At 43.4% G+C, this 14,882-nt stretch overlaps 1 protein-coding gene across 2 annotated transcripts in view; it reads left to right on the forward strand.

The window, feature by feature from the left end:
• The first annotated feature begins 4,341 nt into the window (after positions 1 to 4,341).
• OGFRL1 (opioid growth factor receptor like 1) overlaps positions 4,342 to 14,882 on the forward strand; it is a 103,115-nt gene continuing 92,574 nt past the window's right edge. For both annotated transcript variants that reach the window (XM_088470517.1, XM_088470518.1), the window contains exon 1: positions 4,342 to 4,917. In XM_088470517.1, coding sequence (XP_088326643.1) covers positions 4,681 to 4,917 — 237 coding nt within the window. In that variant the 5' untranslated portion in view covers positions 4,342 to 4,680. The remainder of the gene's footprint in view (positions 4,918 to 14,882) is intronic.

Below are 14,882 nucleotides of genomic sequence, written 5' to 3' on the forward strand. Positions count from 1 at the left end.
ACTAGTTAAACTTTGTGAGTAGTATATTAGTGAGTTACTAATTATAACCATTAAATGGTCATTAAATATATGAATATATTTGTATCTAATTTAAGTTAACACTAACTACTACACTATCAGGCGCTTGTCCTTGTCCCCCTTTTTCTTCCTAGATTACCCGACCTACCAGTCGGTATTTTCAAGGACTAAAGCAGCCACCTGATTTATATCTATAAAAGGAGCATAGTGGGAGTAACCATTAAAAGAAGATAAAGATTTTCTTACTAGTACCAACCACCATTAAGACTGAACTAATCTGAGGAGCAGCGCCATAGATCTACTTTCTTTTTTATTATAATATATAATAACCTGATAAGGGGTCTCCCATCTGGAGTGTCCCTCCAATAGCTTCTACTTTACAGACCGTAACCTGAGGCTCTCACCACTTTGCCCTGGGAAGGGTAAGAGGGGCAGGCAGAGTTGGGTGTGTACCAGCAGGTGGACTGGGTTGACTCGGCATATGCCAGGTCCCTTTACTAGTTATATGATAAAACCTTTAATGCTGTCAGAAATGGAGAGAAATAGCATTATAGAATGCAACTGAAAAGGCAGATACTCTTTTTGTATTATTGTTTTCTGTATCCTCATTCATGAACCTACCTGGATGAGTGCAAGTGCAGTTTCACAACACAATCAGCCTCTCACTCTGTAGCAACATTTAGGTAATAATGTATACATTCTGAGATGAACGGTCATACAATAAACAATAACATTTACACTCTTTTATAAATTTGTATATAAGGTCTGACCTGTGTCCTGACTGCACGTGCTGTGTAAGGCTGGCCGCGTTTCCCAACAGCGCACACTGCGAGCCTGAGACAGGAAAGACCTACAGAAGGAGTACCAGACTCCTGGGTAAGTATGGGAGCGGGTGGGGGGGAAGCGTGTGGAGGGGCGGAAACTAAGGTGTCCGTTATACTAGTAAAGATAAATATATATCTATTTATTTTAAACTTAAAGGTATAGTGTGCATGATCCATACACTTGTTTGAACAAAAAATTAAATCCCAGTAATTATATATTTATTTATAAGATTGGACGTTGTGTGTGGGGTGTGAGATGACATCTCTGCAGTTGGGACAGTGAATCCCAATGTCTGTCTCTAATGATCTTCCTATTCCAGTTTCTCACAGAGTTAATGCTGCTCAGGATTATGATTCCTACTCTGTGTCTGGAGATGTGACTGCGCTGGCACCGTGCCTATCTCCATGTGGGATAAAGGCAACTTTCTATCCAAGTTTCCTCCACTCCGATTCAGTGCAGGGAGAGCGGAGAAGTTCCCCCTCCGAAGTACAGGACAACCACCACCTGGCACCAGTGACGAGTGATAACTGGAAGCCCCGGTGTGATGGTCACTGCGTGCTGCCCCTGGCACTCACAGCAGCTTCATCTATTAATGCAGAACTCATCCCACCTACCTCGGACCCATTGATGTATCTGTAATGGGTGCAGAGTGTACAGTGTACATGGGCCCCTAGTTCCTGGAGGACCCACACAGTCCCAATATAATTATATTTGCCTCTCCAGAGTCCCAGCGTTGCAGACAGAAATCACTGGGAACATGGTGCGTGGTCATTTTCCCAGAGATTTACACATGCACAGTAGAGAAGACTCTGGGAACATAGGGCCTGATTCAGAGCCGGATGCTCTGACCAGAGCGCTCGCTCTGAATCAGGGCCGGCCTACCTAAAATTGGTGCGGCCTCCTGGCCGCTCGCATAGCTGTGGGTGACAGCGTCAGGATTTCTCTTGGACATCACCCTAATTTATAGATCTTTGTTGGGACATCGTTTGTACCATCACCTCTCATTCCAGTAGCTCTTGGAGCTAAGGACTTAGCAATTTGGGAGACTACATTCATATTACAAGCAGACCCTGTTGCTTATCCATTACACTAGTCCTTGAAGCCGAGGACTAAGTGATATGCTTAACATCATTTGTGCTGCATCCAGGAATCTGCTGCCCAGCTACCGCATGAATTTAGGACCCATTATTGGAACTACCATACACAAGGGACACTGCTCTAGCGACACTAGGCACTTTACCAAGCAGCAAATATATCATACAGGAGACCGCATCATCTGAGGACCCACCAATTGGATTACAACATTTTAAGGGACATTCCTCTAGCGGCAGCCAGGGATAACATCTAAAGAACAGTCCCCAATCGAGGCAACATCGATGGTACCCTATTAAAATCCTATATCAAAGTTTCATTATAGACTTGAGATTATGGGTGAGAATTTATGATTTTAATGTTATGTGCTGACTGGTTATATCCTATTGTGGAATCAGCAACATTTTTATAATAAATTGTTTTATATATTCATTACCACAGTTTATATGTCATATATAATATCTATATATCACCAGCGCTACTTGTTCTATTGCATGTGGTTTTGTATCTTTAGGGAGTGACTCCCCCAATTTTTTAGTAGCTGCTAGGAAAGCAACACATTTCAGCGCCTGTTTATACCTACTCAGGTATTCTTTTCGCTTTTTCATTCCAACCAGCCAGATTGGACAGATATCTGACAGAAAATTGTATAGTGTATGCCCAGCTTAAGTATCCCCCCGTATGTATGAAGGAGGGACTGCAGCAGGTATCTCCGATACCTGCTCTGATCCCTCCATTGCCGCTGGCAGCCGCCTACCCAATAGGTTTCTATGGGGATGCGATGCTGCTAAATGTACCACTATCTGGAATGCGATGCATTCTGAAGATGACGTTAGCCACTGTAGCCTATGGCCTACACCAAGCACTATTAGCTGGAGGAGGGATCCGCTGGAACCCTCCCCAGCTATGGCGGATGTGCAGTCCATGGGATTGCACATGCGCACCACCCCGTGCACTGGCCGGCAGCTCTCCGGAGACATCACAGGGACGGGTGATTTCAGAGCCCGTGTCCCTGCATGTCCCATATGATACATTCGTCCGATAGGATCGCTTTTTGCAATGCGATCAGGGGCATTACTGGCATGGGCCCCACAGAGACAGATAATACAGAGATATACAGAGATACAGATAGATAATACAGAGAGATATACAGAGATAGATAATACAGAGAAACAGATAATACAGAGAGACAGACAATACAGAGATATACAGAGAGATAGATAATACAGAGAGACAGATAATATAGAGATATACAGAGAGACAGATAGATAATACAGAGAGATATACAGAGATAGATAATACAGAGAGACAGATAATACAGAGATATACAGAGAGATAGATAGATAGGTAATACAGAGATATACAGAGAGATAGATAGATAGATAGATAGATAGATAGATAGATAGATAGATAGATAATACAGAGAGATATACAGAGATAGATAATACAGAGACAGTTTATACAGAGAGATAGATAATTCAGAGAGACAGAAAATACAGAGAGATAGATAGATAATACAGAGAGATAGATAATAGAGAGAGACAGATAATACAGAGATATACAGAGATAGATAAATAATATAGAGAGATAGATAGATAATACAGAGAGATATACAGAGATAGATAATACAGAGATATACAGAGAGACAGATAATACAAAGAGATATACAGAGATAGATAATACAGAGAGATATACAGAGATATAGATAATAGAGAGACAGATAATACAGAGAGATACAGAGAGATAGATAGATAGATAGATAGATAGATAGATAGATAGATAGATAAATACAGAGACAGATAATACAGAGATATACAGAGAGATAGATAGATATACAGAGAGATAGATAATACAGAGAGACAGATAATACAGAGAGATATACAGAGAGATAGATAATACAGAGACAGATAATACAGAGAGATATACAGAGAGATAGATAATACAGAGAGACAGATTATACAGAGAGAAATACAGAGAGATAGATAATCTATCTGTCTCTCTGTATTATTTATCTATCTCAATGTATATCTCTGTATTATCTGTTTCTCTGAATGTCTCTCTGTATTATCTATCATAGAGAGATATACAGAAAGACAGCTAAACATAAATCGATTGGTGTAGCAGCTATGTAACTTTACCTTATTAGTTGTACCTGGCTACTCAAGCCCAAAAACAAGCTACCTACAAAACAATAAGCCCAAACCGAGCAACAAGCAACCATCAAAAAAAACAAGCAACTTTAAAAAAAAAAAAAAAAAACAATTCCGCTTGTTATAAGCAGACTTGTGGGCTGCACAGGTAACCTGCACGTGGGGGTGGGGGGGGACTGTTTCCATCCCTTGTCCAGTAGGTTGCTGCTGGCGCTGCACGCCTTTTGGTGTCACTATAATGGAGTGCAAGCCCTAGGGAAATCTTACTCAATATTTGCATTTGGCTTTGTAAGAAGAGAAATCACTGGACTGTAATATGGAGCGTGTGAAGAGTAAATCCCCAGCCAGGGTTTAATGCTCCTCCTCTCATCAGTGTTTGATTAATATAGGAGGAGATCGCCTTTTTCCTCCACTATCTCAGCAGCATCAGGAGAACTCAGGAGGCCGCCAGTGCGCGGCCTGGGGCTCAGCTGCATCCGCAGTGTGACATGAGCGTCCCCCCTGTCCCCGGGCACTGGAAGCTGCAGCGCTAGCAGGAGAGCTCCGGGGCTCCGCACCCTTTCTGAGCAGCAGCACACCCACTGCGACCGAGCCGATGGGGAATCTCCTGACCGGAGTCAGCTTCAAAGAGCCCACCACTGTGGAGGACTGCGACTCCACCTGGGAGACAGACTCCGGGGGAGAAGAGGAGCAGGGGGACGAGGAGGAAGAGGAGGCAGAGAAGGACGGGCTAGAGCAGGAGGAGAAGCAGGAGCAGCAGCGGGGTGGCGGGGAGGAGAGTGGGACAGAGGACCTGGGATCAGAGGTTACAGCAGCAGGCGACACAAATCAGGTACAGTCCGGCCGCCACCATGTGCAGCCACGTCCGCCCTGCTCTCTGCCTTTCAGTGAGGGCATCAAACATTTATATGTATGTTTGTTATATACCATGCAGTGTGCTAATCCCCCTGTATGCTGATGTCATTGAAGCCCTAGGGTACACAGTACTGAACCGATGCCTTCCTGTGTGGGGTGTTCTATGGAAACTGCAAAAAGAAATACAATGGTACCTAGACAGTCCTCTGGGATAAAGCTAAGCAATACACAGTATGTCACTGCTGCCTTGTTATTCAGCAATATCGTGTGACAGATAGTAATAACCTCTTTTCCCATCACTTTCCTGATGTGTCTTAGATTTATAGGAACCATGTATAGCACATCAGGTTCCCCTGTATCTGTTTAGTAGAATATACTGTAGCAAAGTGCCAGTTGTTATAGCTTCTAACATTGTTTTACTTTCCAAGTAAACAGTGCAATGAAGGATGCTACATAGTACAATGTGCTCAGCTATGGACATCAGACACTACTGTACAGCCAGTCAGACTGGTTTGTTTTGTCTTTTGGAAGGAATTATAAAGTTAACCTTGATATACATTAACACACAGGGAAGGGTTTTCAGTGTTGAAATAACTCAATATATAGATCATTGTTAATTATAAACAGAATATATAATTACCGACTGTAGGTTTTGTGGAGCAATATTTGCTGATGTTTGATATGTTATATTGTAACCAACTATATTAATCAGTGTCAGAGTAATGTTAGCTGCATTTTTGTTAACAAGAGAAAACAGACTGAAAATGTACTGTTCATGTACTGTAGCATTGTATGGCTAAACATTGAGTTTATTATTTATTGAACTAAATGTTTAATCCTATATAATCAATCATTTGTGTGTTTCATTGTCATAAAGGAGGGATTCTTTAATTAATTTACAGTAAATGTAAGCTCTCCCGAAGTTGAGTAGCAGAAGTCCTTTCCCCCTGTTCAGATCTCTGCTGACCGCAGTTACGTTTTCCAAGAACTGACACATAGGGGTCTATTCAGCAATAATTCTTTTGACATAAAAAATGTGGAAACTATTATTTCTGCATTTTTTTTTATTTAAATCCCCTATTCAGCAATCGGATAATGGAGAAGATAATGTAATTATTTTATCCATTAATTCCCATCTCGCAGAATACAGCACTGTAGGGATCAGCCATTGATATCTATAGTGCTTTAACGCTTTTTGCTATTCAGCAAAGCAAAAAGCGTTAAATTACTCTAAAAATATTTACTTTATATAACGCCATCCCAGAATTGCGTTCTATGAAGAAAATACATAAAATTTCCCGAAACTGCAGGGACAGAGGGAAATTTTCCCATAAGTTCCTGCAGCATCTTGTAACTCCGCCCAGTCTTCGTCCCTGCTTTGCGGTGACCGCCGACAGGAAAGTCACTCTAGAGCATGTCAAACCTAAATTGATTGACGTGTACACATGCAGCACTCTGCTCCTGACACAGTGAGGGAGCCGGCACTCCGCACCACCAGCACCCCCCACCACCCCAGTGATAATCACAGGCCGGGATTTGGAGCGCAAGGTCATGCCCCTTCCTCGGCGGCACACAGCGCTGCACGCATGTCATCCATCCCCGCACCGGGTGTCACCGCGGGGTGGGACGCCACTATATACAGTGTGTGTGTATATATATATATATATCACCCTTCTGGCAGCACTCCGTAGTACAGAAAAAATCACATCAGCCTTGCTTCACAAATCATAAGCAATGCTTCAGCGCTTTATTGCACTTTTATCAAGCTTAAAATACATTTAAGCTTGATAAAAGCGCAATAAAGCGCTGAAACGTTGCTTATGATGTATGAAGGGTGATATAATCAGTTTGAATGTATATGCATACTGTGGATGGCACCCGGACTGTATTATGCATTGACCTCATGAGTGCCGGATTTTGGATATAGATATATATATATATTAGGGGTGTGCACCGGCCACTTTTCGTGTTTTGTGTTTTGGTTTTGGATCTGGATCTTTCTTCGTGTTTTGGATCTGGATTGGTTTTGCCAAAACCACCCTTCCGTGTTTTGGGTTCTGAGTTTTGTGTTTTGGATCTGTATTTTTTGAAAAAAAGCATAAAAACAGCTAAAATCACAGAATTTGTAGGTTTTTCTGCTCCTATGCTATTATTAACCTCAATAACCTTAATTTCCACTCATTTCCAGTCTATTCTGAACACCTCACACCTCACAATAGTGTTTTTATGTCCAAAAGGTTGCACCGAGGTAGCTGGATGACTATGCTAAGCGACACGAGTGGGCGGCACAAACACGTGACCCATCTAGGCGTGAAACTGCAGTGGCAGACAGGATGGCAGTTTGAAAAACTAGGCCCCAAACTGTACATAATGCAAAGAAAAAAAAGAGGTGCAAGATAGAATTGTCCTTGGGCCCTCCCACCCACCCTTATGTTGTATAAACAGGACATGCACACTTTAACAAACCAATCATTTCAGCGCCAGGGTCTGCCACACAACTGTGGCTGAAATGATTGGTTCGTTTGGGCCCCCACAAATCAAGCTGACAATTAATCTGTCCCTGCACAAACTGGCTCTACGGAGGCAAGATGTCATCCTCATCCTCCTCATCCACCGATTCCTCTCCTTCTTCAGTGTGTACATCCTCATCCTCACAGAGTATTAATTCGTCCCCGCTGGAACCACAGGTCCCTCTGTACGTTCTGGAGGCTGGTCTCCCTGGAAGAGTTGATAATTAATTTTATGAACATCATCTTCTCCACATTTTGTGGAAGCAACCTCCTACGCCTTTCGCTGACAAGGTTCCCGGCTGCACTAAACACTCTTTCGGAGTACACACTGGAGGGGGGGCAACTCAGGTAAAATAGAGCCAGTTTGTACAGGGACCTCCAAATTGCTTCTTTTTCCTGCCAGTACAGGTACGGACTTGCCTACTTGGATGCTGTCACCGATGTAATCCTTTAACAGACAGACGCACGCTTGTCGCTGCTGCTTTGAGGATGCAAGTGAGGCTACAGCCCACACAATTCACAAAGACAGAAAAAAAAAAAAGAATATTTTTATTGTTCGTGGAGCGCACTTTGAGGGTTACACCACCCTTTAACAGACAGACGCACGCTTGTCGCTGCTGCTTTGAGGATGCAAGTGCGGCTACAGCCCACACAATTCACAAAGACAGAAAAAAGAAGAAGAATATTTTAATTGTTTGTGTAGCACACTTTGAGGGTGTCACCACCCTTTAACAGACAGACGCACGCTTGTCGCTGCTGCTTTAAGGATGCAGGTGCGGCTACAGCCCACACATTTCACAAAGACCGAAAAAAAAAGAACAATATTTTAATTGTTTGTGTAGCACACTTTGAGGGTGTCACCACCCTTTAACAGACAGACGCACGCTTGTCGCTGCTGCTTTAAGGATGCAGGTGCGGCTACAGCCCACACAATTCACAAAGACAGAAAAAAGAAGAATATTTTTATTGTTTGTGTAGCACACTTTGAGGGTGTCACCACCCTTTAATAGACAGACGCACGCTTGTCGCTGCTGCTTTGAGGATGCAGGTGGAATCTAGACGGGATTTGGAACCGGGGACACACTACCTCCATCAATTGTCTAAATCCCACTGCACTAATGGCGGATACCGGACGCACGTCTAACACCAACATAGCAGTCAAGGCCTCAGTTATATGTTTTGCTTCAGGATGACTGCTGTCGTACTTCATCCTCATCGCTAGGGACTGTTGGAGGGTCAATTGTTTAGTAAAAGTAGTGATGTTCCTACTTCCTTTCTGGGATGATGAACAACTCCCAGCAGCAGCTTCAGCACTAGGAGGAAGTGGTTCTTGATCTTTCCCTATTTTATTTTTATCGGAGAAAGTTTGGTCCTTTTGTAGTAAGCCCAAGAGCAAGAGAATTTCTCTCTCACTCCGGGGCTTGTACACACACAGTGCGGCCGCTGTGCGTGTGCAGGGCCTCTACATCGACCTGCTTGTGAGCGCATCGGCGCTTGCGAGCGGGTCTGAATGAGACCCTATGTGCGCTCCCACTGAGTCATTTGCCGCATCTGCAGATCTTTTGTACATGCAGGAAGATCTGTCAATCTAGTTAACGATTCCCGCAGATCATGCAGGGTGTACGCTCTACCATACGCCCAGGCGATATGGTTACATTATGTAGTTAACAGTCTAACCATCAAATGATGCAAGATATATTGTTTGGTCGTTTGTTACATTGCACAGTATGTATGCACTAGATCGTTTGCCCGGGAGTTCAAGGGAAATCGTTGACGATATTGCATCATTTGCGAGTCGTCTAGAGTGTACTTATCTTCACTATGTAATAAAACCTGCCCAAGTGGAAGTCCTCCTCATGCCTTGAGGAAGATACAGTGGTATAGAAACGCGTCGGTGAGGAGGATCTACATTTGGGATACATTGGGACATCTGAGAGTTGCTGTTATCCGGAGGCACCTGGCTGACTTTTATCACTGCTCTGTCTGCTTATCCCTAGTAGACCTATACATCCGGTGAGAGGCCAATATAATCCCATTGTTTGAATTATCTGTATGTTTTTATTGTTCTAATAAATACTGTATCACACTATTTGGAGTATCTTCTCCATTTACATATGCCGGAGGTGTGGCGAGGTGGAGTAGGAATGACAGTTTGAATACCGTAATTGGAGTTGGGTGGCACATTCCCCCCTATAGGCATTTCAGTCTACTATGAATGTAGACCACATCTTTGGGTAGGAGGCTAGAATATTGCTTATTACAAATGTACCTATGATCTGGCAATATTACCCTTTGAGTGGTTTTTGTTTTTTCAATATTGGAGTCTACAGTGCACCACAATAAGTGAAGAATCGCGACCTCTGAGGATTTATATCTATAAGTCTATTCTCAACATTCCCCCTGCATATCCATTTGGTGATATTTCTTCCTGTGTCTATGTGATAAGTATCCTGAAATAAATGCAAACATTGATATCTACAGTGTTGTGAATATATACTCACAAATTTTGAAGCTTCTGATTGTTTTTTCCTGTGGTAGGCACTGTGCAGCTTATTTATATTTATTTATTACATTGGTCGTCCAGTAGACAGCTGGATCAGGCAATGTATTTTTTCTTTAAACAAAATGATTTTATTGGAGGACATCAAAAGGAGTACAGAGAGCAATATAGTGTACAGAATATGTTACATGTTGAAACATTTTCAAAATGTACAAATTTACAAAAGTAAATATACATTAATAATAAAAGTAGTCTGCTAACTAATATATTTAACATAACTCAACTATACAAAACATTATATATTATAATCCGGGTCACCCCAAGATTTTATATTATGAAAAGTAAAAAAGAAAAAATTAGATGCAAAAAGAAAAAGAAAAGAGAAAAAACTGAGAAAAGAAAAAGAGAAGAGGGTAAACTCAGAGGGGAGGGAAGTGGGGGGCAATTTACGGTAGGACAATCAGCAGAGTCCGTAAGTAGAGCGGACCTGAGATTGGAACCATTGAGACCAAATTGAGTGATATTTAGCCATTGAGTTGTTTTGTAAGATGGAAATGTATTCCATTGATGCAATAAAGTTAATTTTAGCCACAAGGGCATCCTTCGAAGGTGGGTGGTGGTCTTTCCAGTGTTTGGCTATAAAGGTTTTAGCGGCATTGTAAATATGGGTAATCAGTTTGTCTTGGGTTTTTGAGAATGAATGGTGCATTCAATAATGCTGTCGCCGGATCTAAGGTAAATCCTGTACTGAGTGCTTAATTAATCACTTGGTGGACATAGGTCCAAAAAAGGCGAATAGAGGGGCAAGATCACCATATGTGGAAAAATGTTCCTTCTTGACCACAAAGTCTCCAACACATTTTGTATGTAGCAGGAAAAATGGAGTGGAGTTTAGTAGGAACTAAATGCCAATGGGTATAGACTTTATAGAAAGTTTTGCAAATTGAAACATTAATAGAGGCTTTGGCAATACGTAGTCTAATTTCTTCTCATTGGTCATCATCCAGAGGTACAGCAAGATCAGATTCCCATAATAACTCATGCGGTTCGCATGTAGGATGATCAGGGGCCAAAACTGAATTGTAAATGACTGAAATATTCCCTCTCCATCCAATTGAATATAGACACAAACGCTCAAATGAGATAGGCTTGCGTAGTGAGGAAGATTTGGATTGAGAGCGGATAAAACTAATGATTTGAAGATATTGGAAAAGACATGGATCAGGGATTTTATTCTACTTACATCGCTTACATTTTATTTTTAATTACAGAACTGCAAATTTTAGATTGGAGGATTGTTGAACCTAGGTGGATCATGAGTATACTGCAGGATAGTCAAAAGTATGTTCTTAGTTGCTCACGATCTACAAAATGGTCTGGTAGAGGCATAGATTACATGTATTTGTGCTTTTGATATTGTATCGCAATGCAGGTCTTTTAAGCAGCAAAAAATGAAAAGCGACTCTTGCCTCCTGAGAGTTGGAGAAAGTGTGGGTGTGATGACATGTAAATTGCTGGCCCGTAAAAGCAGTAGTGCATGTATATTAGAGCCCCCGCCTCCCTCCTCGGCTATGTTTTCACAACACTGTGGTCCAGAGACTGTGGCAGGGGAATACCTCCCAATTTCCCTGTAAAAGAGGATGAACTTCCCAAAAGCAGGACTGTATGTCCCCTTAAATCGGGATTATAATCCTGACTAAATAATGCCCTAAAGGGGTGTTAAGGGGTTATAATACACATATATTCCCAATACTGACTTCAATAAAGTCAGGGTTCCCTTAATTCGATGTGATAATTAGTTTATCTTTCTAGATTATGTGCATTGTTGAGCCACTCATATTGTTCCTACATATTGTATGCATTTTATTCATAGCAACAGAAAAAATGCCTTATGTTCAAGCGCAGATTTTATTATAAAAACCTTTTTATAGACTATTGCTCTATGCTGTTTGGAAAGGTGAATTGATGCCAATATGAGTACCATAAAGTATTTATTAGTGTTGTTTAGAAAACAAAATACACTCATTTGCTTTAAGGTCAAAGAAATGATTGCTAATTTTATTGTCCATTCTCTTTCAATCAAACTGCAAGTGAAACTAACTATAAACACATTTTCACATGTTCATTTTCTTATTTTATGCAGTAGAAGCTATAAAATATAAAACATTTTATATTGGTAACAGGGTGGCAGCGACATGGAAATGTGACTACTAATTAGGGGTGTGCACCGGACACTTTTCGTGTTTTGTGTTTTGGTTTTGGATCTGGATCTTTCTTCGTGTTTTGGATCTGGATTGGTTTTGCCAAAACCACCCTTCCGTGTTTTGGGTTCTGGGTTTTGTGTTTTGGATCTGGATTTTTTCTTAAAAAATAAAAAAAAACCGCTAAAATCACATAAATGGGCCTTTTTTTGTTCCTACGCTATTAATAACCCCAATAACATTAATTTCCACTCATTTCCACTCTATTCTGAACACCTCACACCTCACAATATTGTTTTTAGGCCAAAAGGTTGTACCGAGGAAGCTGGATGACTATGCTAAGCGACACAAGGGGGCGGCACAAACACGTGGCCCATCTAGGAGTGGCACTGCAGTGGCAGACAGGAAGCCAATCAGCGTTATGGTGCCCATTTGCATGTAGCACGAACCCGGGAGATCCGTGCTACATGCATCTGTGTGATTGGCACAGAGCAATGACAGGTCCGTGAGACCCGTCTGTGCTGCTGTGGTAAAAAAAAAAAAAAAAACCTGTGTAAAAAAAGAAAAAAATGGCGTGCACCCCCCCAAAAAAGAGCAACCAGCCCCGGGCATTAGTAACCCAGTGCTGGGTGTGCTTAAATACAGGGGACAAACGACGTAGGGGTCCCCTGTACTTAAGCACAACCAGCACCGGGCTAGTCAGAACCAGCGCTGGTTGCCAAAATACGGGGGACAAACGACGTAGGGGTCCCCTGTATTCTGCGCAACCAGCTCTGGGCTCTGATCCGGTCCTGGTTCTGGAAATATAGGGGACAAAAAATGAGTAGGGTTCCCCTGTATGTTCCAGAACCAGCACTGGACTTTTTCTAGCGGGGGGCTGATGCCACAGCCAGGGGAGCCCTTTCACCGGGCCCCCCAGCCGCAGCATCAACCCTGACCGCTAGTCAGCCCAGGCCGGGGATCCCTGGAGAGCTGGGGACCCCCCCAATAAAGGGGTCACCCTCTCCAGGGCACCCCAGGCCCAGGCTGATAGCCCGGGGCTATCCCCGCCACCCCTGGTGGCGGTGGGTGGCGGGTTGATTGTGTGGTGTGGTGTAAATAAAGAATATCAAACATTGTCTTTACAAGTAGAACTGCAAGTCCCAGCTAGCCTGCCCCGCATGCTGGTACTTGGAGAACCACAAGTACCAGCATGCAGGGCATTAAGGGCCCACTAGTACCTGTAGTTCACCTGTAAAAAAAATGTTTAAAAAAACACAGGACACACACACCGTGACAGTATAAGTTTATTAAACATACATACACACACACACATGTACACATACTCACCTATGTAACCTGTAGCATCGGTCCACTTGTCCGGTAAAGTATCCCTAGGGGACCTGTGAAAAAAAACATACTCACCATCTCCTATGCGAGGTTCTGTCCTCTTCGTTCCAAAGTAGGCATCCCCGGACTTGGCAAAAAAAAAAAAACGAAAACGCGATCCACGAACTTAGTACCGTTCTATAGAACGGTACTTCCCGAATGAGAGCTTAGCGGCGGGGTATCACCATGGAAACCCCGCTGCTAAGCGTTCATTGGCTGAGAGAGGTCATCTCCCGTCTCTCAGCCAATGAACGGCTCCCTCCATTGTAGTCAATGGTGGGAACCGCAGGGTAAACTTTAATAACCTTGCGGCTCCCAGCATTGACTACAATGGAGGGAGCCGTTCATTGGCTGAGAGAGACGGGAGATGGCCTCTCTCAGCCAATGAACGCTTAGCAGCGGGGTTTCCATGGTGATACCCCGCCGCTAAGCTCTCATTCGGGAAGTACCGTTCTATAGAACGGTACTAAGTTCGTGGATCGCGTTTTCGCTTTTTTTTTTTGCCAAGTCCGGGGATGCCTACTTTGGAACGAAGAGGACAGAACCTCGCATAGGAGATGGTGAGTATGTTTTTTTTCACAGGTCCCCTAGGGATACTTTACCGGACAAGTGGACCGATGCTACAGGGTTACATAGGTGAGTATGTGTACATGTGTGTGTGTGTGTGTGTATGTATGTTTAATAAACTTATACTGTCACAGTGTGTGTGTCCTGTGTTTTTTTAAAACATATTTTTACAGGTGAACTACAGGTACTAGTGGGCCCTTAATGCCCTGCATGCTGGTACTTGTGGTTCTCCAAGTACCAGCATGCGGGGCAGGCTTGCTGGGACTTGCAGTTCTACTTGTAAAGACAATGTTTGATATTCTTTATTTACACCACACCACACAATCAACCCGCCACCCACCGCCACCAGGGGTGGCGGGGATAGCCCCGGGCTATCAGCCTGGGCCTGGGGTGCCCTGGAGAGGGTGACCCCTTTATTGGGGGGGTCCCCAGCTCTCCAGGGATCCCCGGCCTGGGCTGACTAGCGGTCAGGGCTGATGCTGCGGCTGGGGGGCCCGGTGAAAGGGCTCCCCTGGCTGTGGCATCAGCCCCCCGCTAGAAAAAGTCCAGTGCTGGTTCTGGAACATACAGGGGAACCCTACTCATTTTTTTCCCCTGTATTTCCAGAACCAGGACCGGATCAGAGCCCAGAGCTGGTTGCGCAGAATACGGGGGACCCCTACGTCGTTTGTCCCCCGTATTTTGGCAACCAGCTCTGGTTCTGACTAGCCCGGTGCTGGTTGTGTTTAAGTACAGGGGACCCCTATGTCGTTTGTCCCCTGTATTTAAGCACACCCAGCACTGGGTCACTAATGCC

The sequence above is a fragment of the Taudactylus pleione genome, unplaced genomic scaffold, assembly GCF_031769625.1.
Source record: "Taudactylus pleione unplaced genomic scaffold, aTauple2 ptg000015l, whole genome shotgun sequence".
Classification (NCBI taxonomy): domain Eukaryota; kingdom Metazoa; phylum Chordata; class Amphibia; order Anura; family Myobatrachidae; genus Taudactylus; species Taudactylus pleione.